The sequence below is a fragment of the Calypte anna genome, chromosome 6 (genome assembly GCF_003957555.1).
Source record: "Calypte anna isolate BGI_N300 chromosome 6, bCalAnn1_v1.p, whole genome shotgun sequence".
Classification (NCBI taxonomy): domain Eukaryota; kingdom Metazoa; phylum Chordata; class Aves; order Apodiformes; family Trochilidae; genus Calypte; species Calypte anna.
The window spans coordinates 19,648,532-19,671,812 of NC_044252.1; the positions used below are offsets into that span (position 1 = coordinate 19,648,532).

The 23,281-nt window shown below is 36.8% G+C and overlaps 1 protein-coding gene across 7 annotated transcripts in view; it reads left to right on the top strand.

Annotated features, from left to right (window-relative positions):
* The window catches only part of CPEB3 (cytoplasmic polyadenylation element binding protein 3), a 90,352-nt gene that overhangs the window by 46,957 nt on the left and 20,114 nt on the right, over nt 1–23,281 (top strand). For all 7 annotated transcript variants that reach the window (XM_030453123.1, XM_030453126.1, XM_030453121.1 and 4 more), the window contains 2 exons: nt 15,078–15,245; nt 16,915–17,004. In XM_030453123.1, the coding sequence (XP_030308983.1) occupies nt 15,078–15,245; nt 16,915–17,004 (258 nt within the window). The remainder of the gene's footprint in view (nt 1–15,077; nt 15,246–16,914; nt 17,005–23,281) is intronic.

Below are 23,281 nucleotides of genomic sequence, written 5' to 3' on the forward strand. Positions count from 1 at the left end.
AATGCAGCAGGGTTCATAAGAGACCCAGAGTGTGTTAACTTTCATGTTATATATAATCTTGTTAAGTTTTTCAGAACCAGTTGTACAAACAGTACTGATGCTGCTTTAATGGGCTAGTGGACATCTTAAAGTTCCTTTTATGCCTGTTAAATGAGAAAAGAGGAAAGGGGAGAGGAAGGCGGGGAAATCAACAAAACATGCCTTTTCTTCCATCTTCCTTTCATTTTCTTATATTGGCATCTGTACTTTCTAAGATCAGGCTTGGCTTTTAGTGAAGACAGAATCCCCTATCTGTGACTGCTACGGTCTTTTTCTAGCAGAGGAATATTTCTTGTGTTTTCTTCCTTTTAATCCAGCTTTATAGCTCTTTAGTACCTTCTTGATGGTTTGTGGGGTTTTTTTCTGTTTTGTTTTGTTTTTTTCCCCACCATTTTTCTTGCCTCAATCTCACCAATGTGCTTTCCTTTCATGTATGTGATCCTCTCTATCGTAGGCGAGTCCCATCTGTTTCTGTGGAATTTTAAGAACAAGATTTGCCAGGCTATTCCACAAGCATTATATATTATGCTAGAAGAGATGGGACTGCAGTCCAAAACTAGATTTGGTAGACTGGAAGCAATATGAAAGAAGTTCTTATCAGCCTGGCTGTTAGAAATGTGAGTTTTATCACTAATCTATTTTTCAAACTCAAACAAAAACATTAAAACAGATAATCCTTCCCTCCTGCACAGATGCTTGGCTTCTCAGTGTGCCTAAAGAAGGAAGGCATAAGCTGTTTAAGCAATAGTTTTGAGTATAAAATGTAATTTCAGTAAAGCATTTGTTGCTGTTTCCTACAGCATCATTGCTGGGGAAATGTGCTCAGGATGGTTGGGTGGATTGTGAACGTGGTAAAGGAAAGATGTCAGAGGGTTGTGGTCAATGAGACAGAATCTAGCTGGAGGCTTGTATCTGGTGGAGTCCCTCAAGGGTGAGTAGTGGGACCATTACTATTCAACATATTCATCAGTGACCTGGATGAGGAAACAGCTTGCACTGTCAGCAAGGTTGCTGATGACACAAAACTGGGTGGGGTGGCTGACACCCCAGAAGGGTGTGCTGCCATTCAGCAAGATGTATACAGGCTGGAGGGCTGGGTGAGGAGAAATTTAATGAAATACAACAAGGGCAAGTGTGGAGTCTTGCGTCTGGGAAAGAACAACCCCAGGTACCAGTTTTGGTTGGGGACTGAGCTGTTGGAGAACAGCACAGAGGGAGGGGATGTGGGGGTGCTGGTGGACAGAAAGATGACTATGAGCCAACAATGTGCCCTTGTGGCCAAGAAGGCCAGTGGCATCCTGGGGTGTAGTAGAAGGTGTGAGGTGAGTAGGTTGAGAGAGCTACTCTTCCCCCTCTACTCCACACATCTATGTTGCATCTGGAGTATCGTGTCCAGTTCTGGGCCCCTCAGTTCAAGAAGGACAGGGAAGTGCTTGAAATAGTCCAGTGCAGGGCCACCAAGATGATTAAAATAACATCTCCCTTATGAGGAAAGGCTGAGGGACCTGGGTCTCTTCAGCTTGGAGAAGAATGAGGGATGACCTCATTTATGTTTATAAATATGTAAAGGGTGAGTGCCAGGAGGATGGAGCCAGTATCTTCTCAGTGATGTCCAGTCACTGACATGGGGTAACCTGTGCAAAATGGAGCATAGCAGGTTCTGTGTAAGAAAAACCTTTTTCACTCTGAGGGTGACAGAGCACTGGAACAGGTTGCCCAGGTAGGTTGTAGAATCTCCTTCCCTGGAGACATTAAAAACCTGCCTGGACACCTTCCTGTGTGACCTACACTGGGTGGGTGACCCTGCTCTGGCAGGGGAGGTTGGACAATGATCTCTTGAGGTCTCTTCCAACCCCTAGCATTCTTTTGTTCTGTGATTCATGTGTTTGCTTAAGAGTCTGATGTCCAGTGCTGTGGGTCTTAACTGCATACAGCTTGCATTTTACAGGTTGTATTTTTCTGATGTTTGCATTCAGTTGTGTATGCATGTCAGTTTATGTAATGAGGAAGATTGTTGATAATGCCTGCATTGCTAGGTTTGGAAAAAAAGTGAATCAGAAGGGGCTGTTGAGACTACTATCACAAAATTACTACAGTGCCTATCTGCACTTTCAGCCCATCAGTGAGAACTGAGAAACATCTTTTGAACCACTCTTAAATAAGCAGTAGCTCATCCCAATCCCTGAACCTAAATTACTTGGATTATATATTTTCTTTCAAATTTATAGGAAAATACTGGAAGAGAGAAATAATGTGCTTTGTGAACAGCTTTTCTAGCCATAGCAAAAGGAGGGAAGAGGACCATTATTTTCACAAAGAAGCTGTTCTGTTGGATTGCCCATCATAAAAAACAACCCCTCATAAATATTTGCAAATGCTATCCCTTAAAAAGTGGGTGACTACTCTGCAAATACAGATTAATATATACAAAACTTTCTTTGGAAGCAAATAGTTTTCTGTGCTCATAAAGCTCCATGAAACATACTATGTCAAGGAACCCAAAAGTTAATGCAATAAACTGAGTTTAATTCTTTATTCTTTGAAACATAATTTTTTCCCCCCATACTTTCACCTACATGACTTATTTCTATTATGTCATGTTCACTGATCAGGTTTCTTATCTACATAAAATTCAGAAATTGTTATTCAAGAAATAGTATTTTATATGGAGTAAATTCATACTGGTCAAGAATTGGCCTCATCTTTTTATTCAAACAATTGTTGTCAACTTCGACTCTTATTTTAGTTAGTAAACGTCTTCAGTTTATTCTGAGCTATGTTTATGTGCATATTGTTTCTTTCTGTTGATTGCTTCAGATTAAATTACTCATACAGCTTCTGCTTTATCTATTGCCTTTCATATACCCCCAACTGTATGAAAATCCATTTAAAATATGTTCCTTCCATAACTTTTATTCAGTGATTTATTTTTCCACATTTTGACTGTTAGGCAGACTTTAACATTCAGGCAGAGTAGCATGGACTGACAGAGTGGTCAAAGAGAAAACTTTTGTTTTGCTGGAATTGCAGCTCTGTTTTTTCCACATTGGTAATTTGAAGCAGGTTGCTGAATCAGTGATACTTTTAGATCATAAAGATTAAATTTTTATGTACATTATAGAAAATTAATTGACTGAATTGAACGGTCAAGAATGTTTCCCAAAGGGAATATGGGGCCCCAACTTTGAAAGAAAAGTCCTTCACAAAGATAATGGAGTCATATGTCTCCTCTAAGAATTTTATTATGACCCAAAGGAACTCTTCAGATCAGCCGATAGAAGTTCTGACTATGATGCACACGCTTCTTGCTTCTACATTTCTTGTTACATGCACACAAACACTTGAATTCAGTCTGTATATTTTAATGACCTAAAAATAGAGTTCCTAGAGTATTCTTCAGTGAGCTCAAGGTGTGTGCTGGAGATACTGTTGCAGCAGAGATAGATTGCATAATTATATCACCTTCTCTCAGTTCATTTTCACCGGCACTATAATTCAGTTGGGAACTTCTAGATCTCTTAAGATCTGCAGAGATGCATTATTCAAATGAAAAAAGCTTAATGTATTTTCTTTTTTGATTTTAGAAAATTATTGGACAACTCAGAGTGTTCTAAAGCAAGTATTGTTCTGAACTGCAGATTGTTTCAAGACACAAATAAGTTAGAAATAAGATTCTGGTACCTTATAAATCAAGAAGATTCCCAGTCTTGTGAAATTAACTTTCATTTAGCCCTTCTAGCTCCAAAATTTTGAATCTGGAAATGTTGCCATTATTTTTGTTGGTTTTGTTTGTTTGTTTGTTTTTTTAATTTCATAGAGGTTATGTTGTTTTAATTTGGTTTAATAAGTATCTTTAAGATTTCCTTGGAATCTGTATCTTTGATACTGTGGACACATTATTGCATGAAAAAGTGAAGAAAGAAAAATTGTTAAAAATTCAAAATACTTTCTAGTAAGTCTTCAGTAAGATGGGATAATGCCAATAAATGGTGTCCTTTATTTCTGGTTTTGAAGGTACCTGATCAGATTGACTTCTAGCTACTATACAGAAAGACTGTAGATCTACTTCTTTTGAGTTAATGTTTTGTGAATTCACAATGCAATGTGTAGATTCAAGTCCATAATATAAATAAGCAGTGGATTAAAAAAATCAGAAAAGAAGTCTCACTGAGATCTGTTGTCAGTAATTTGTAAGTCACTGTTGTATTGGGCATATCAGATCTCATGGCTTTTACATTTTAGTTCATCTAAAATAAAGAAAAAATTCTAAGGCATGTGCCTAATGGGTAAAGATTACATTCCTGGTCCAACATAATTCAGTAACATTAAAATAGAGGTGTTTCCAGTTTCTTAATTTTACAGTTATTCCAGTAAGGAACATCATGCAACCTTCGGGCTCTAGCACAATTAATCCTGTCTGTACCTTTGCTGAAGTCTGTGAAGAGGATCTCTTTCACAGCTCCTCGGTTTTATTTTGCTGTTAGAATCTGATTTTTAAAAGAATTCAACAAAGTAATTTGGCAATATTATCTCCTATATGAATCTATTGGAAGTACAGTCTTAAGTATAGACTTAAGTAACCAGACCTTTAATAAGGTTTGATGCGTTTGAAAAGTTCTTCCAGCAAGTTCTCTTTTGCAAGTCAGTTAATTAATTTGTAATGAAGCTGCTGAAAGCTTTTGATCTGCTTGGTGTAGGTGAACAACACTCATTTTTTATTCAGAACATTTTCTTGATGGTAGTGCTAGTAACACGTTGAATAAATATCAGCATATGATTGATTGGCTTCATAAAAAAAATATTTTAAGAAGGTGACTGTGTTTCAGTCGAGCTTGTTAAGTGTTCTACTGACTTTCTCCCTTGTGCAGCCAGCTGTCTCTCTGAGAATTTTCCCCACTGTTTCAGAACTATAAAAATGGAACCCTTTACTAGAGTTTAAGCTGTTAGAGTGAATACTCACTGTTTAGCAAATCCAGCATCTGTTGTCTGCAGGAGATGAAGTAAGGTGGGTTTTGTTTCCACAAGTTTTTTTTAACTTCAAAGACTTGGTTCACAGGGATATTGAACTGTAAGTTATTATTATGCCTCCTTGTACTGATGTATTGTGTCAGCATTTAATTGAATCATGTCAGATGATACACGTTTCTGGGTTGAGCTGTGGTGTAGTCATCACTGATAGCTGTTTCTGCCAAGAGCCACTGATTTTTGTTTTCTGTTGTCCTTTAGCTGAAGTGTGTTATGAACGGTGCATAAACATACTACAAGTACGGCTGTATAAGTAGAGCCAGCCCAGTTGTAACTGTGATTTGAGATAGTTCAATTACTAAACAAGTATAAGCCCTAAACCATGCATAGTTTTTTTAGATGGAAAAATCCTGTTTCATTGGGATAAATCAAACCAGTGACCTCACATAACTTTGGCTTTTCAACCTTTTTGTCTTTCCAGCCTTCAGTAAAACTGGTGAGGCTGATACAGAGGATGGAAATTGATGTTCATTTTCAATTTTCTCTCTCAAAGCTGAATTTTTTTTCCAGTTAGCTATGCTTTTCCCTTATTTTGTATTATCAAAATAGATAACTACTAGAATAATATGTTATCTGGATCTTGTAATTATTCTTATAGTCTGTCTCTACTGTGACTGTACTGAGTTGCCAGGACATTAAAGAAGCTGAAATGCTTCCATTTGAGGAGAAGGGGGCTTAAGGTGAATGTGATGGACCCTTAGAAGAATGACAGGGGATTGCAAAACTGCTTTTCACCGTGTTCCACAGAGCTAGAACTAACAGGACATTGTTGAAACTTCCAGTAGATCAATTAAAAACCCACAAAAGGAAGTGCTTCTGCAGTTTACTGTTGTAACTTGTTGCCACAGGACTTTCTGTAGGTAGATTGTATCAGCAACTTCAAAAAAGCATTAGAGAAATTGCTAACAACAGGTGTTTAAGCAGGTATTAGAAATAGGTGGGAGGATTCCTCCTAGCATCTTCCATCCAACGACTATGAATGCTGAGGACATAGAAGAGAAACATGCCCTTGCCCTTGATCGTGCCAGTCTTAACATGCTCTTTCTAGTGTCACTGTTGAAGACTGAATGCTTACATGGATGGCTCACTGGCATGCTCAGCAGGGCATTACATATGAGTTCTCATAGGTGTTCTAACAGCTGCTTGGTTCATATCTACATTTTAACATACACTAAGAATAAGTTTGTAAGAATGTCTGAATCAAAATACTTGTAGGTTGTCATGTAGTTCACTTCTATTTCAAACACATTGCAGCACACCTGTCTTACTAATAATAATTCTCAGAAAATGTTAGTGCAATTCTGGTATTTATTTACATGATTTGTTTTTTATCACACAAATTATACAGTGTCCCTTTTTGTGTTGGAACCTTCCACCATAAATAACAGGACAAAACTAAACCTATTCCTAGCCTAAGTAGTGAGCTGAAGAACAAAGGTGGTTTGCTTGTTGATATACAGTAAGTAATGTTCTGTTGCTTGACTGTGTTCTTGGTTTTCTGAGTCTATATTAGCTACTTTTTTCTCTTGGCAACCTTGTCCCACAACAGATGCTGTGGTCCATAGTCAGGGGTTATTAGGTCACTCCTTACTTCTCAATTTTTAATAGGTGTGGGGAGGCATGCAGTTTATCTCATACACCATGTTATATCAAGTGTTTTGTGGCTCTTCATAAAATTTTGCATTAGACTCCTTCTACCCTGAATTCCAGATAGACATTTGCAAAATACAAGCCTTTAAAATTCTTTTTCATTAGTTTCATAGTAACTTTTTTGCAGCTAAAATTTCAGCACTTCAGTTGAATGTTTTGATTTGTTGCAGTAATGGGCAATAGGTGCAGGCTTTTGAGAATTCCAATAGCATCAGCACTGAATTTACTTAATTGCGTTGCATGATTTAGGGGTTGAGGTGTTTGCTTTCCCTGTTTGTTAAAAACTTAGTGTTTTGTTCTTCAACATACAGTTTTGTTTGTGTACAAATACATTCAGCATCTGGGCTGAGGTGAGTTAATAGTTTCAGGAGGTTAATCAGGAGGTAAAAAAGTATTTTGTTCCTGTGTATGAGTACCTGCAATTTGGGACGTAGTGGTTATGTAACTTTCTACCTGTTAGGTAAAGGAAGTTGCACAAACACAGTTGTGATCCTTCTGGGAGTTGCACAGCTGATCAGTGCCTGCTTGCAACAATTTCACATTTTACTTGAGAAAATCCAGTAAACACTTAAAGCATCTATATTTCCATGAACACAATATGAGCTACATAGGAAAGAATCACTTTTGTGTTGAATTTTGAAACCTGAACAGGCAATGGCTTTATGTGCAGAATGACATTCATGTTTGACAGCAGAGCCTCTTCATCAGAGGTGGGTACAATTGTGAGAGCTCTTGGTCTCTTTTGTTTTCTGTTGGAATTGCCCAAGAGAGAAAGTATCTTAAGATATATAACACTACTAATTTATTTGGTTTTTATTGACTTGCAAATGTCTTCATGCAAAAATAATTTCAAAATTGTTTATTTTCTAAAATACTAAAAATAGAAGTGTTATGAAATTCAGCTGATGAAGCATTCCTTCGATTAAATCTGTTGTGCTCTGAATTTTGGCTTATGACCAAGATGGGTTTTATTAATTCATCTCAAATGAGATTCTTATCTTGGATCATCTGTAAACAACATAATAAACTGCTGACATTCTTAAGTTGCTGTGCTGAATAACAGTCAATTTGTTGGAAAAAGTAACATTTTAATGTTAATGCTGGATAAAATTGAGATTGCTTTATCTCAGTCTATATATATGTATAATCTAATAAATAATGGTGAAGTTTCATCTTTTTGAGTGTTTAAATATGGTGCAATCTTTTTAAATCAGAAAAAGCTGATTAGGCTGACTGTCTTGCCAGAGGCAATTGTAAATACCCTTTCAGTAAAACTTTTTAATAGACATGAAGATTTTGTACGTGAGTGCATATGTAAAAGTAATATGGAGTGCAGTAAAACCTTGAAGTGTTATGAATGGCAAGAAGTTTTCATTATAAAATTTAAGGATTTTTGTGTTAGATTTCTGCTATCATGTACGTCATATTCAGAGCCCAAATGCTTATGTTAAGCATAGCAGTCTTTACTTAAAAAGAAAGACAAAAGTCTTTTTCCTCTCATACCAAAGTAATGCTTCTTTATTTAATTCTTAAATTGTTAGCTTTCTGTTTGAAAAACCTCCTTCAAATAAGTTACTCTCAAAATGTGTTGATAGCTATACCTTGATACTTTTTTTTTTTTTTTGGTGTATGGGCATTCAGCAAGACAAGGGCTTCCTACATGGGGTCCGACTGATTCTTTGTCATCATAGTGAGTAATGAATATGACTTAAGCAGTCATAGAAAGGAGGATGATTAATTTTATTCTTGCTGCAAAGCCAGCTCTAGTATTTATTCTGCCTTGCTTTAGAAGGAACAGAGCTGTTTCAGGACTTACCAACTTTCTCACAGTGGCTGAGTGGTTTTTCACACAAACAGCTTCTACTGTCTTTATATTAAACAAATTGTCAAGCAGTTCTTCATCCCAGTCCTTGCAATTTTTTAATACCTTTAATGAAACAGTCATATAGTTGCTCTTGTGTGACTGACTATGGAGGAAAGAAGACACAGGTGTATCGTGTCTGAGACCATGTTGCTTCAGGGCTTGAGGAAGGAGCTGCTCCCAGCTCAGGTACCTGTGCTGAAAGTTGATCAGCCTTGCTCTGGGTCACCCCTGAGGCCACTCAGAGGTGGCAGCCAGAGGGGCAGTCAGGAGATGAGTGGTTCCCCAGTAGTTACAACTGGTGTGTGTAGCTGCTGAACAAAGAAAAGCAGGTAGGTAAAGCTTGAGAGGTAGGTATGGTAGGATACCTCAATGTGTTTTTCAAGATGTAAATAGAAAAATTGAAAGAATGGAAGATTTTGTGCTAGAGGATACTTGAGATATGGAAGTAGGCTAAGGGCGATTGTAAGGAGAGCTAAAGGACACCTAAAACCTGGGTGTGTAGGGCAGGACCCTGAGGCATCGTGTTAGTTTTGGAACTGAGATGCAAGGTTGGGAAGGAGAAGGAACGCAAATAGTATTGCAATGAAGATGGAAAGAAACAAAACAAGGCTCTGATACCTATTGCCTAAGCTTGATTTCTGTTAAAAAATCCCACTTGATCCCCAACCTTCTAAATCTGTCTGTGAAGACAAAGATACCTTTTGAGACAGGTTGAAAATCCCCGTTTCCCAGATTATTTTCTAGTATTAAAAAAATTCAGATTTCAAAAATGTGGCTTTTTTGCATTTCATATTACATCACAAAAATATGCTTCTGCACTTGTACAACTGGTATTTTTTTGTCATTTATGCATGTGTCATTGAAATGCTTTATTAATTCTGGTAGCTATAAAGATGTTTTGTCAATCTGTTTTTACTCATCTGAACATACTGGCTATTAAGGTCATATTGTTTTGGTAGGATTTTAGTATTTACAGATGGTTAATTATTTAAATTGAAACATAATTGGAAAACATGTTCTCAACTAATTAAAAAAATGCAAGACTAATTCTTTTAGTTAGGATTAATGTTGATGATGTTTATTGCCTCTTAAAATGATATTAGCGTACTGTAAATCTGATATACCTGATTTTGAAAAATACCTTTGCTATATAAAAACTTGCACAGCAGGTATGTTCTTTTTTTTTTAATTACTTTTTTTTAATTCCTTTTTTTAAAAAAAAAATTATTTTTTTTTTAATTTTTTTCCCCTACCCCTGGCTGTGTCAATTTTTTTCTCTTGTCTGGTGTTGTTTGAATTTCATCTTGTATGTTTTTAATGTATTTTTCATCTTTATGGTGGGAGGGAAAAAAAGAGAAGAATCTACATTATCTTTTCTTTTGGAGCTAAACCTAATGACAGCTGTACCGACAATTTTCTTCTGTGTTTACATGCAGCCAGGAGCTATGGGCGGAGAAGAGGTAAAAGTATTTATTAAATGTTTTGTTTGCTGAATAGTGGGAGAAACAAATATTTATTTCTTTTCTGATAAGATGATGTTACCAATTTAAACATTATTTGGTTGGTAATTGCTTCATATAAATCAATCTTAGACTCTTCATTTGTAAAGCATCTCTCTTTTAAAAGCAGTTTATAGCAATTATGATCTTGAGCTGATAACTTCAAGTGTGTTGCTATGACTAGGAACTGGAGTAATGTAAAGACTTAGATGACACTCGAGTTCAAATGTGTGGTGTACCAATAAAGGATTTTTTCAGGTTTTTTTGAGTTTTGTTTATGTTTTGGGGTGGTTTTGGTTTTTGATTTTGGGGTTGGTTTTTTTTGTTTGCTTTGTTTTGGTGGTGTTTTGTTTTGGTTTTTTTCTTTTCTTTTTCAGAGCTCTAATGTTTAACTACTGAGAATTTTAAAAATACTTTTTCTTGAGATGAAACACCTTGCATTGAATATAACATTTGAGTATTATGTTGGATTGTCTGCAGTAGAATATTGTGAATACCTATGCTAATAACTGTTCCAAGTTAATATTCCTGGTAATAATAGTAAAGATACAACATTTGAACAGACTTTATTTCAACCATTTATTTAGGCAACCCTTAAAAAATAGAAGCAGTCTGAAAGCATTTTACTGATGTACAGTGCTGCATGTAAATTTATTTTGAGAGATCAAACAACGTGGACAACAGCAAGCTTGCTGACTGCCGAGAAAGCTACTAATTAATGTACCTACATTTCATTGTGGTGCTGTATCTTATAGACTGTTGTTTGGTTGTGGTGGTTTTTTGTTTGTTTGGGTCGTGGGTTGTTGTTTGTTTTTTTGAGATAACAACAGTAAAGGTTGCAGCTTTTAACAAAGTTGGGCAGTGCCATCTGCTTGGGGTCCTTTTACATTTCATCATCTTTTTCATGTATGTTCTGTTGACAACTATGCATGAGACATTTCCTTTTCAAAATGGAGAATTTGCACCACGTTTGTTAGGGAGCTTGGGAGCATTCACAGCTGCACAAGCAAACCAGTAGTGTGTAAGGAACTCACAGTTTGCTCATACTCATAGATTGGGTAGTGGGCTGTACAAGCTGTGCTACCACCATTTATAATACAGATTTTGAGCTGGTTTTATCCAAAGCTGACTGGTTCAGTGTTTGTTTGATAGCAAGAAGAGTTTTCCCCAAAAACTTACCTTCCTATATTCCCCTGCTTCCAGGGAACAGGCTATTGTTAACAGATATTGAAAATATCCCAATACTTAAAAATTTTCAGGGCTCTCATTGAACTTAAACAAATAGAAATAGTGTTCACATGCACAGTGTACACCATTTTATGTTTCATTTCATTGAAAGATTGTGGTGTTCCCAAATTGATCACATTTCCAAAGTAGGAAAGGAGGTGGGAGTCAGCTGGACACCATTAACTTCTTGCAGCTCATAATCAGAATGGTTTGGTTGGACACTTTCCACCAGACTAGATTGCTCAAGGCCCCATCCAACCTGGCCCTGAACACTTCCAGGGAGGAGGCAGCCACAACTTCGAGGGGCAACCTGTTTCAATGTATCACCACACTCACAGTGAAGAATTTCTTCCAAATGTCTAAATCTCTACCCTCTTTCAGTTTAAAGCTGTTAGTCCTATCACTACATGGCCATGAAAAAAATTATCTTGTGTTTGTAGAAGCAAAATACAGTATTGTAGTAGGAATTATGATAAATATGATATAGGCTATTTTATACAAATTGTAGTGATGACTGTACAGGACAAATGAGTTCTGAATGTGGTGGACTTTCATAATTCTTTTTCTCAGAAGGCATGTTTCACTCCACAATAACTGTTTTCTCTGTGAAATTCAGGGTTTTCCATAGTAACAAGTAGATTTGTGTGTGTGCGTGTCTTGTCATTAATGTTAGGAATTTTGTGTCTTGCCTTATTCATACAATATTGAAGTCTGAGGCTCATGCTTTTTCATTATTTCCTTGAGTTCTATAATGTTGTTTTGAGCTTTCTTAACCTTAAGAAACATGAAATTCTACAATAGTCTGTTTAAAAATGATGTGTTGTTTATCAAATCTTCTCATATTACCCTCCCTATTATTGTTTTACCATTTGCATTGTGGTAATATGCAGAGTACCCAGAGGCAAATCTGTTTAGGGACTAATTCCATGTTTATTATAACTAGATATCTTAATTAGTGATTTTGATTTTGTCACTGTGACTAAGCATCTTTAGTGAGGTTTTGTCAGCTTTTTCTTGGGACTTGCCATAACCTGTCAGTTCTCTATTTGATCCTCTGTTTTCTTTGAGTGAAGAGGTGAGCATTTGCTTGCAGCTATCATGCTTAGAGCTGTTGACTCATGTTCTTTCAGGTATGTTTTTAACTTTTGCAACCAGATTTTCAGGTACAGATGCAAGAGCAGCTGTGGAAAATTACCCCAAAACTCTATACTGGCACACTGACACCTCAGATGCCAGGGGATGGGCACAGGAGTACAAAAATAGGGCATTTAGGAATGCTTTTCCAAATACTATCCCAGAGGTTTGTCTCTTGGGATCTCTTGTAGTAATGTCTCAATGTTTATTGCCTCCAAACAGGTTTTCCTCCTGTTATTGTTCGTTCCCTTTTCTGAATCTACATAAACTTTCCAGCATCCTAAAAAGGCTGTGGCAAGGGGTTCCACAATTTGGATTGCTTTCAGCCTTGCCATGTGGTGTTGTTGTTCAGTGCACTTCAGTTTCCCCTTAATGGAAGAGACAGTGAACTGTCATTCTCTGTTCCGTTGTCTGTGTGCTGTCCATTATTTTAAATGTCTTTTTCATACATTTAATTTCATACCTGACTTAACCATACATTTTCAGATCATTTTTTGCATTTACTTGAGTACAATGCTTGTAACCTGTCAAGTATCTGGTGGAAGAGGAGACAGCTTGATTTCTAAACTGCTGTGCATATTTATTATTTCCTTCAGAACTCAGCACTTATTTATCCTCCTCTGTAGACATGTATTTGTTCTAATTTCTGTTAAACTGATATATCAACTTCCACTAATAGCTTGTGTTTGTTGTTTTTTTTATTTTTTACAAGAAGGTGTTGGCTAAGGAATTGAAAGATTATTTATTTTCTTATTGACATCCGTATCTTGTATTTTCAAATTTCCAACTTTTACATGTTTTTTCTGATTGGATATTTTAGCCTTCCTAATTATTATTTCTCTCATGCACGTTTTCTCTTTATGCTGAAATGCATATGTTTATATATGTGCATGACCTGTTTGTCCATGAATGGAATATTCCGTAATAGTCTTTTTTTTTTTTTTACACTCTAAACCCACCATTTCTGGAACCAGCTATACTAAACTTTGAACATCACTGAAGCCCTTTCTGTGGCATTTACTCTGTTATTCTTATGCTGGTGCTCAAAAGCACAGTAAGATTTTTACTTCAGTGGACTTTTGTATCTGTGATCTCTATCAATTTTGTACATGCAATGTATTCTTTCTAACCAAGTCTTTTTTAGTGCCTGGTGTTCATAAAAAAATTGTATTCTGTGTCCGTCAGCATGTTTAACGTTGTTTTTTTCTTACTGTGTTTTCCATATATACCATTGCTTCTTCCTTTTATAACCTGCTCTTTACTACTGGAGACTCTATTACTGATCTCTTCAGTGTATATACATTTTTCTGACCGGTGTCCCTGTGCATGTCTGGATTTTTTTCTCCTTCCCCTGTTTTTATTTCCTGTACTTCCCTGTGCTGTTAATACCAGGATAGTATTAATTCTTCCTTCAGTCTTGCTGGAATTCAGTTTCATGTCATCTATTACCTTTGATTTTAATTATGTTAATTATATTTTTAATTACCCTCCCCCCCCAAGAAAAAAAAAGTTTGTATCAATTAATTATAATTCCACCCCTTGGAGCAATCCTCTATGATTATGAGGGGATGATTAGCCTTTTCAGTGTTGAGATGGGGTTCCCATTTATTCGTTTCTCTACACTGCAGGATTTATTTTTCAGTTTGGGTATAGGGAATTGTTAAATTCTAAAGTTGGCATGTTCTACAGTGTTGCTTACATATGGACTTTAAATATGTCTTAATAAATATATTCTTGAGATAATATCAAATTATATATTCTTAAGATATATTTTATATTCTTTATATATTCTATATATTTAAGATCTATAATATATATACTTAAGATATATTTTGTTAGTAATAGCAACAAGCTAATTGCATCAGATGATCATAAATTCACAACTTTGCCTTAACAAACTGAGTAGCAGCCATTTATGTTTCTTTTTGTTAATCCTTACTGAAAGGGTGTTTTAACACTAACAGTTTGACAGCTGTTAGTTGTGAGTCTTAGCTAACAATTTTTTTCTTCAAGCACAAGGTTTTTTTGTGGTTTATTTAATAAGTTTTAAATTGTCTTATTTTTTTTTAGCCAAGCTTCTTGCTTCACTTTCATGTTTTATATCCACAATAATCTACAAATTTTTTTTTTGCTACTACTCAGACCAGGCCTCCATTCAGTAGAGGAGGAAGTGATGCAGCTTTGTTTTTGGGACCCTATAAAGCACTCTGAAGGAGGCTGGCTTGCTCTGTAGGGCCATGGCTTGAAGGATCCACTTTTTAAGATCATTGCTACAATATCTTTTATGCAAGATGAAAATCTCTATGAATCAGTTTGAAATCGAAATCTTAAAAAGTTTCTTTCTATAGCTTTGACACAAAATTTCATCAGATAACTTCCTGGTTTTCATTGATAGCCTTTTGCAAGGGTTTGTTTTAAAGCTAAATAAGGTTTATTGTTGTGTAAGGATAATACAGTCTTTGAAAAACAGAAGCAATACTAATAAACATTGTTTGGATAACGGCACCACTTAGCTGGGCCCTTTAATGCAAATTCGGCTAAAGCAAAACAGTAAAAAAGAGAGTATAGGTTTGGGGTTTTTTAATATTTAATTCTGTAGGAAATAGTGTTAACTATAGATACTACAAAATCTGTTGCAGGTCGGTCTTCACTCTTTCCATTTGAAGATGGCTTCCTAGATGATGGCCATGGGGATCAGTCTTTATCATCGGGTCTCAGCTCTCCAACGCGCTGTCAGAATGGTGAAAGAGTGGAACGTTACTCTAGAAAGGTGTTTGTTGGAGGTCTTCCTCCTGACATTGATGAAGGTACTGTGAATTAGTTACATTGGTGAGATGTGGGAATTGGCTTTCATATAATTACTTTTAAAAGTTCAGATTTTCATAAAAACAAATGTATTTTTCTAGGTATGTTGGTGGTAGGGCTCAGCATGTTATTTAAAACAACCACCATGTTTACATATGTTCCCACATTTGTAAAGTGGGAAAGCTGGAAAAGGGATCTTTGCGTACGGTCACTTCTGCAGAATCTTCCCCTGTTCCCTCTAAAAGATGCTGTTGGCTTTAAGGACTTTTTAATATGGTCCTTACCAAAATAAATCAGGCTTTAATTAATCAGCTCATACCCAGTATATATACAGTAACCAATTAGCAAATATAGGGCAATTAATATGGTTGCAAAATAATAACTGGCTTAGTAGGGATGGTAATTTTTTTTTCTCAGTATCTGCACTATTAGTGGGTGCCCCCCACACCCTGACTCAAACCCAAAATCATGACAGTTTTTAGTGGATAGTTTTTTAGTTTTTCAAATTATAGGTGGAATCCACCACTAGCTATCTTCACCTGGCATACAGCAGGAGTTTGAGGATGATTTATAATCAGAAAAGGATTTCTGAATCCATCCTACTAAATCAAAGCCTAAACCACATGCAATTTTAATGAAAAAATAGTGAGTTGCCAATCTGTGGTTTACAAACAGCTCAAATGCAGTTCCCATGTCACGTTATGAGTTTTGGGACTGTTGCTACAGAGACTGTGGGGTAATCTGAATCCCCAGCTGTAAGAAGCAGCAGGCCAACAGGTACAGCTGATGTCAGCATTTCTGTTGAGAGCTGTTCCCTTCATCTATGGGAGGTCTGCTCCAGCAATACATTTTTCCTTCAGCTCCTGAGTTATTCAGTGTCTTCTGTGCCTCTTACTGCTTGAAAAAACTGATGTGCATCTCATGGGGTCAGATAAAGTGGAAAAACCACTGCCTTTGTTTTCAAACTTTTCTCTTGATCTATATTATTGCTCTGACTTGCCCAGCATCACGAGACACGATTTTAAACTAATTCATTCTTTAAAGTATACAAAGAAATTCATTGAGGAAAAACCAGAAAGATTTCTTAAAAATAACTTAAAATATTTTTTCAGAAGCATTTGCGTGCAAACCAGAATCACCCTACAGCTTGGTTTGAGATGTGTATTTCTCAATTGATGCTTAAAAGCAAAGAAAGTTCTTGGTAATCCAAGGCAGATTTCCAGAGGGGACTGAGGAAGGTGAAACCCCCACAGTTGCATGACATAATGCAGCCTGCTTTCCAGGGCATGCTACAAGGAGTGGCCATACTGACATGTAGCTCCTCCATCAATTCTGTGTGGCTGCATCTGACCCTGCTTTGTGGCTATAATTAGAAATAGACAACAGCTGAAGCATATTCACTTCTGATAGATCATGCTTGCATTTAATCCTGCTGCAAACTTGCATTAGTGGAATCTAAAGTTACTTTTTTAAGCAGCCATGTATAGCATAGAGGTGAGGGAATATTTAGGCATCCTTTATCTGCATTACTGCAGTTTTCACGGTTCTTAATAGCCGTAGAAAACAGTGTGTTGGGTTTTTTATTTTTTATTTTTTTATTCAACTCAGAATTTTACCTTGCTACTGTCAGTCTTCAGATTTCCTCTAAGGTGCATCATTTATCTTTTGTAGATGAGATCACTGCCAGCTTTCGTAGATTTGGACCTCTTGTGGTGGACTGGCCTCATAAAGCTGAAAGCAAGTCATATTTTCCACCTAAAGGTAACCAGTTTAAAATACATCTATGCAGGTTGTTCTGGCTAAAAGAAACTGTCTCCAGTGTGGCAATCCATTACAAAGAAAAGGTTTGACTCTTTATGACCTACTTCAACAAGCATATTTTCAGCCATTGCCATGATGGAAAAAACACAGTTCAGTGGCTAAAATGTGGTCCTCTGTGTGTACTTCTTCAGCAAACTTGGAGTCCTTGATTCATGCCTCAGTTATACTAGGCTTGCTTTAGAAAGAAAGTTGCAGAATTTTCCTGGTGCTGATTCTGTTACAGTTTGGCACCCTTGCTATTTTGTAGAGAAGTACAAGTTTGCTTTGGGTGTGTGTTGACCCAAGAAGCTGTGATCTGGCTCAGAACCACAAGGTCTGCATCAGGGCTTCTGGGTGCTGCACCACAGCAAGGAACTCTGCTAAGAGAAGGCAGGATGGGACCATGGTCACAAAGCTGCTGGGCTGGAGCTGATTTTGTCCAAGGTGGCTTAGAGTGTGGTGGGCAGGTGGGGCAGTTTCATATCTGTCAACAAAACACTTAGCAGACCTGTTTTGGTTGGGAAAGAGCAGTTCATGGGAAACTGGTCTGGGAGACTTACTTGGCTAAATCAAATTGCTCTTATTGTATGCTAGTCCCTCCTGTGAATTTATGCCATGCCATACCGTGCCATACCGTGCCATACCATGCCATACTGTACTATACTACATACACACAATTCTCATTCATGTTTACCTCTTGCATACAGTTTGGGAGTTCACTCATGATCTGAAACAGTAGCATGAAGTCATACACAGAATTTCTGACTGATGTGTTAAGATTTTCTGTTCTCAGTGACCCTGTAGGCTCTTAATTGCTCATTAAGGCCACTGATTATTTTGGCAGAACAATGGGCTGTTCAGTCAGTGAACTAGCTAATCTATTTTTATAGATACATTTAGACTGTAAAAAACACACAAATAAAAGCCAGCGTAGTTTATCTGGAAGCTTAAGTTCTAGAGGGAAGAGAAGTCTGTGACAAATGCCTACCCTGCAAACAGTATTTGAGGCACTTAAAATTGGTACAAAACCCCATACATGCTCTATTTTTTTGTGTTCTGTTCTCACAACTCAGCCTTGCTGTCAGTACTTATTATGCAACATCTGTTCCTGAATTTAAAAACAAACCAAACAAATATAAAAAACCCCAAACCAGCAAAACACCTCAAACCCGCACCCACCCATATTATCCTAAAAACAGTTGGTAAAATATATGATTTCCAATTATTATTTTGTTCTGTATTGGAAAGTAGACTACTTATTCTTCACCAAAATTATAAAAATGTTTTTGAGTAAGATCTATTTCAGCAGAAGACAAGAGAGTGCAGCCTCACTTCTATTTTTGTCATGATTCTAATATAGGAAATGGCTTTCAAAGCCGCTGCCAGTTGCCCTCAACGTCTGTCTGAAAGTGCCAGGCAACAGTCAGTCCCAAATGACTTCTTATTTATCAGTCAGGGCTGCAGCATCGTACATCCTGCATTCCTGTCTTTGACATTTACTTACACTCATGTTAAGCTTCATAGGTCAAATGTAATTTATTTACTGTGATCCCATTTAAGCATCATCTGCATAGAAAGCAGAATGTTATCACCAGGAGTCAATTGTATATTATATTCTTTACCTCTGCTTTTTTTTCCATTTTATATTTATAAAGAGTGCTTAACTTCCAAAGTTATTATAGAGCCATTGACAGGTGCACCACAATAAAATGTCTCCACTGTTGTTTCTCGTTAGAAGTTCCTTTAGAATTTTTTTTCACTTCTTTTAAGCTCTCTCTCCTGCATTATCAGTCATTTCTTTAAAAATACAATGAAATGAAAAGGCATATTTGAAATTATGCTCGGTGGAAAACTCAACTGTCGCTCATAAATTCAAATGTTTTCCCCCTTTTTGAAGATATTTTCTCTTCCATGCTGCATTGCTACTCTGTAAATTCTCTTGACATTTTGAGTATGATTCTTTCAAACACAAAATATGTCCAAAAGAAAAAAAAAAAGACAAGTTGTAGAGGAATGAGTTGGGTTTTGTGTCCTAGCAATCTCAGAAGAAAACAAGAAAAACTGAATGTTGGATTGCAATATAGGGGTCATCTAATTTTAGTTCATACATTAATAAAGCCTGACCTCTAAGGCTTTTCCCATCTGTGTGTGCTCTAGTGGCAGTAAAATTGAACCCTGCTCTTTCTGAAATCATGCCACACCTCCAGACACACTTCAGTGTCCTTTTGATGAACAACATTTTTAGCTACTCCTTTGTGTTTGCAGGGTCAGACCAGTGTCTGGACTTAAAGTTGAATATTTTTTTTCTTGTTTATTTTGATAAGCATTCAGTTAAGAGGTTTGGAGCAGTCGGTAGTTGATGTCAACTGAGTTTTACATCATGTTTTTCTGTCTTCATAGTTACGTCCTGGTGGGGACCTCCCTCATAGTCCTGAGTTAAAACAGACTTCTGTTATCTCCTTATAAATCACTAAACTTGTGGAATGTTTACAATATATGAATTGCCTACAGTTGCACTATATTAAGAGCACTTTATCGATATTCTGAAGGCTAAGAACAAAATGTTGCAGGAACTGTTAGCCATGGCTAATCTGATCAATCACTAAATCTGAAAGATTAAAATAAAACATTGCTTACCAGTCTGGTGACTTCCACCACCATCTCGCACCCCTCCAAGAGCTTTATCTCCTTAGGGTACTGGGCAGGGCAGGCCAGAGATGTGCAGTCAGGTCTAGAAAACTTTGTTACTTAGTTTCTTAGTTAGCATGGTGAACTAGCTGAAATGCAGTAGCATGTAAGCTCTTTTCAGGACTAGCTGAGGTCCAGAAACATTCCAGCAGTGTTGAGCTTGAATAAAGAAGGTTTTCCTGGATTTAGTACCCTGAGCAGGAGGGTGTCACTGCAGGTGCATCACCTCGAGTTTAATGCTGGACCTGATGGATGTAAACTGCTCGTGTTAACTGTGCTGAACTGCAGTCTCCAGCATGGTGATTTGCACAGGGCTTTTCAGTGCAGTACCAACATTATTATTTTGGACCCTGGGGGATCTCAAATCAACATAGATATGTCTACCATATATCTCAAGCACATCTACGCTATCTATATTATCCAGGTTTTCCTTTTTTGTCAAATATTCTACATCTTTGTTACCCTTACTGAGTCTTGCCTGACATCATGGAATGAATACACTGTGAGCATCTGTTTGGGAAAGCAATCTGGCTTGGTCAATTTTGGTTGAATTTTGGTTATTATAATAACAAACCCCAAATAGATCAAAGAGTCCCTATGGGTTGCGTTGGTTGCCAGTGATTTCAATATTTAGGTTGCTGAGAGAAGAGGGACTGGTGGCACCCAGCTGTTTGTCACTGAAAGTGTGGGTTATGCACTTGGGCAAGAGAAACAGCGAGCAGCTGACAATGTGCACACGTGGTCGCTATTTCTAGTTCTGAGTATCTGTGTGACTGCCTTAACATTTCTTTTCACCCCTCCCATGCATTGTATAGCTGAGAACTACGTTTTTATGTTGATGTCACCCATGAGGTGATTTTAATGCTTTGCTTCTGAACAAGGTCAGTTCATTCCCATTGCCTGAAAAGTCTTTGTATGGCATCTGTTTGGATATGTTAGTAACGGAACTGGTGTGTTGGTCTTCAGTAATCAGGTGCCCAGTTCATATTGTGATTACTTGTCTTTCACCACAGAGTTTGGGAATTAAATGAGGTTTGTGGTTAAGTATTTTTGAGAACCTGTGAGGTGTTGAGAAATAATAAAATACATGCTAAAGAATGTTATCAAATGTAGTTACATGACAGTCTATTTCACTCAAGCAAAATCCAGATAACTCATTTTATTGAAATATAAATTGATGGGGTTTTTTACTTATTTGCTGGTTTGATGCATCAATGCTTACGCTAACTACAGTAATTCTACTTTTTTCAGTAAACAGATGGTGCCAACTGTTTCAAAAACATTTTTCTAACAGATTGCTAGCTTTTAAACATTTTAAAAAATATCTTCATTGATTTTTCTTTCTGATAGCTATGATTTTTCTAGTTAGCATTAAAAACTGCACAAAATATTTAAAAAAAATTATGCAAAAGTCTTCCTCTCATTTCCATTTAGGAGGACTGATGTTTGGATGAGTTATAGAGTGAGAAAACGAAGCATGTCAGAACTTGGAGATATGCTGGGTTTGGAACAGGAGGAATGCTTTGGCTTCGGCTTTGCAGGATTTACATGGGTGGTGCAGCAGTCTGATCTGCTTGGTTTTTTCCTGTTCTTCAGTTCTGTTACTTTATAAAAATAAGCACACTTGTACCTACTGCTCCACAGGGCAGGGTGAACAAGATCTCCTGCAAAAGAAAGAAGTGTATGTAGAGATGCACAAAGTAACATTGTGAAGTGATTCTCATGTTATATCTTGAAACACTGATGAGACAGACTGTATGAGCCTTCCTTACGATCTGTAACGTAATGCTGCTCAGAGGAGCAAGAAGGAATAGTTGAAAAGGGTCAGAATTAGAATTTCCTCAGCCATATTCACAAGAAGGTATCTGGTTTGTTTGAAGACAGCAATCTGGTGTACAGAAACAAATTGCTTTGGCTTCAGTGATCTAATACCATACCACTGAAGTCCAGCATAAAATACCTGGCCAGTTTTTGTATTCTAAAAATGGAAGTCAGAGATCATTTGCTAGAATGGAAATTGACAGACCTTACCCAGAAATACAGTGTATGGCAAACAGCAATGAAAGCTCCTTTTTAAACTTTGCTTATGTATGTTCCCAACCACACTTGCACAGTATCAGTCTTTAATGCATTGACATCTGAAGCCATGTATATGATTTGTAGTCCCCATGTCTTTCCACAGCAGGGCAGCAAAATCCCAAATGAATGTATGTCACAAAATGTGTGGTAGCAAAGTGCATTACACACAACTCTGCTCTCCTATAGCTCGGTAACTTAAGGTTGGGTCTGTACAGAATTTTCTTTAAGGTTATCAATGGCTTTTGTTTAAGCCTATTTTTTTAAAGCTTTTCATGCTATTTCCTGTCTTATCCTAAGTGTTTGAGAATTCTTGGTGATGTACTAATAATGATGATTTTAAAATCTTTGAGCAGTCTTTGAGACTGCTGTGCCAGTTATCAAAGAGCATTCAAAAAGCTCACTTCATATATGAGAATCTCTTTCCCTAAAATGATACCATTTGAAATTTCTTTTTCTAGGGGTGAACAAGAATCTGATGAGGCAAAATCTAAAAATATTTTTGAGCAATCAAGCCTAGGCAGAACGAATCTGATTCTGAAATAGCTTTGCAGGATTATTCTCTCCCAGCTTTTGTTGCTTTCAACAAATGCTATTTTCTTTCAGAAAGCAAGATAATTTTTTTAAAAATCCTGAAATAGGATCAAAAAGCAACTTCTGATGCCTTAAGAAAGACCAGCTCTCTTCAGAAGGTGCTGAGCATGCATTGCCTCCAAAGTGTTTGGTAGTAAAGGTGTTTCAGTCTTTCTAGTTGAGTGTGACCACACTAACCAAATAAGAAAAAAAAAAAATTAGAAAACCATAGTGATTGTAGCCAAATTTTCCTAATGTCATTCAGATTATTACCAAAAACTTTGAGTGCCAGATTGTGAAGAATGGGTGGCATAGGATTCAGGAAGGAAATTTGGGTATCTATCTGGGTTTTAGTACAAAGCCATAAAGCAGTAAACCCAACCCTAGCAGCTTCTGTTTTCCTCATTAGTGTAAACCCAATGTTCCCATTACAGAAAAAGCTTACTTTTCAAAAAACCCACTTTTTCCCTCTCTGCCTACTTCTTTCTTTTCTTTATTCCCCTTGTGTGGAGAATATTCTCCTCTTTATTAGAAAGATTTTTCTAATCCAGACATGACAGATTTGCTATAATGCCCACAATTATTGGAGTGGCTCCTTTTCAGGACTGTATTTGAGGTAGGAGATTGGGCTAGGAGGGGCAGATTTTGGGCTGCAATTGCTGATAATGGCTCCAAATAATTCTCTATTATTATTCTGTAAGAATTGATCTTGCAACACCACATACTTGATAACACTCTAAAAATTTCTCTTGAGTAAGAGCTTATGTAATGGGACCAAATCAAATAATTTTCGACCTAAAAGACAAAAGGAGACTGTTGTCCAAATTCAGATCTCTGTTCTACCAATAAATTTATCCTTCATTTATGTTTGGGTTATTTGGTCATGTTCTCAAGAAACTGT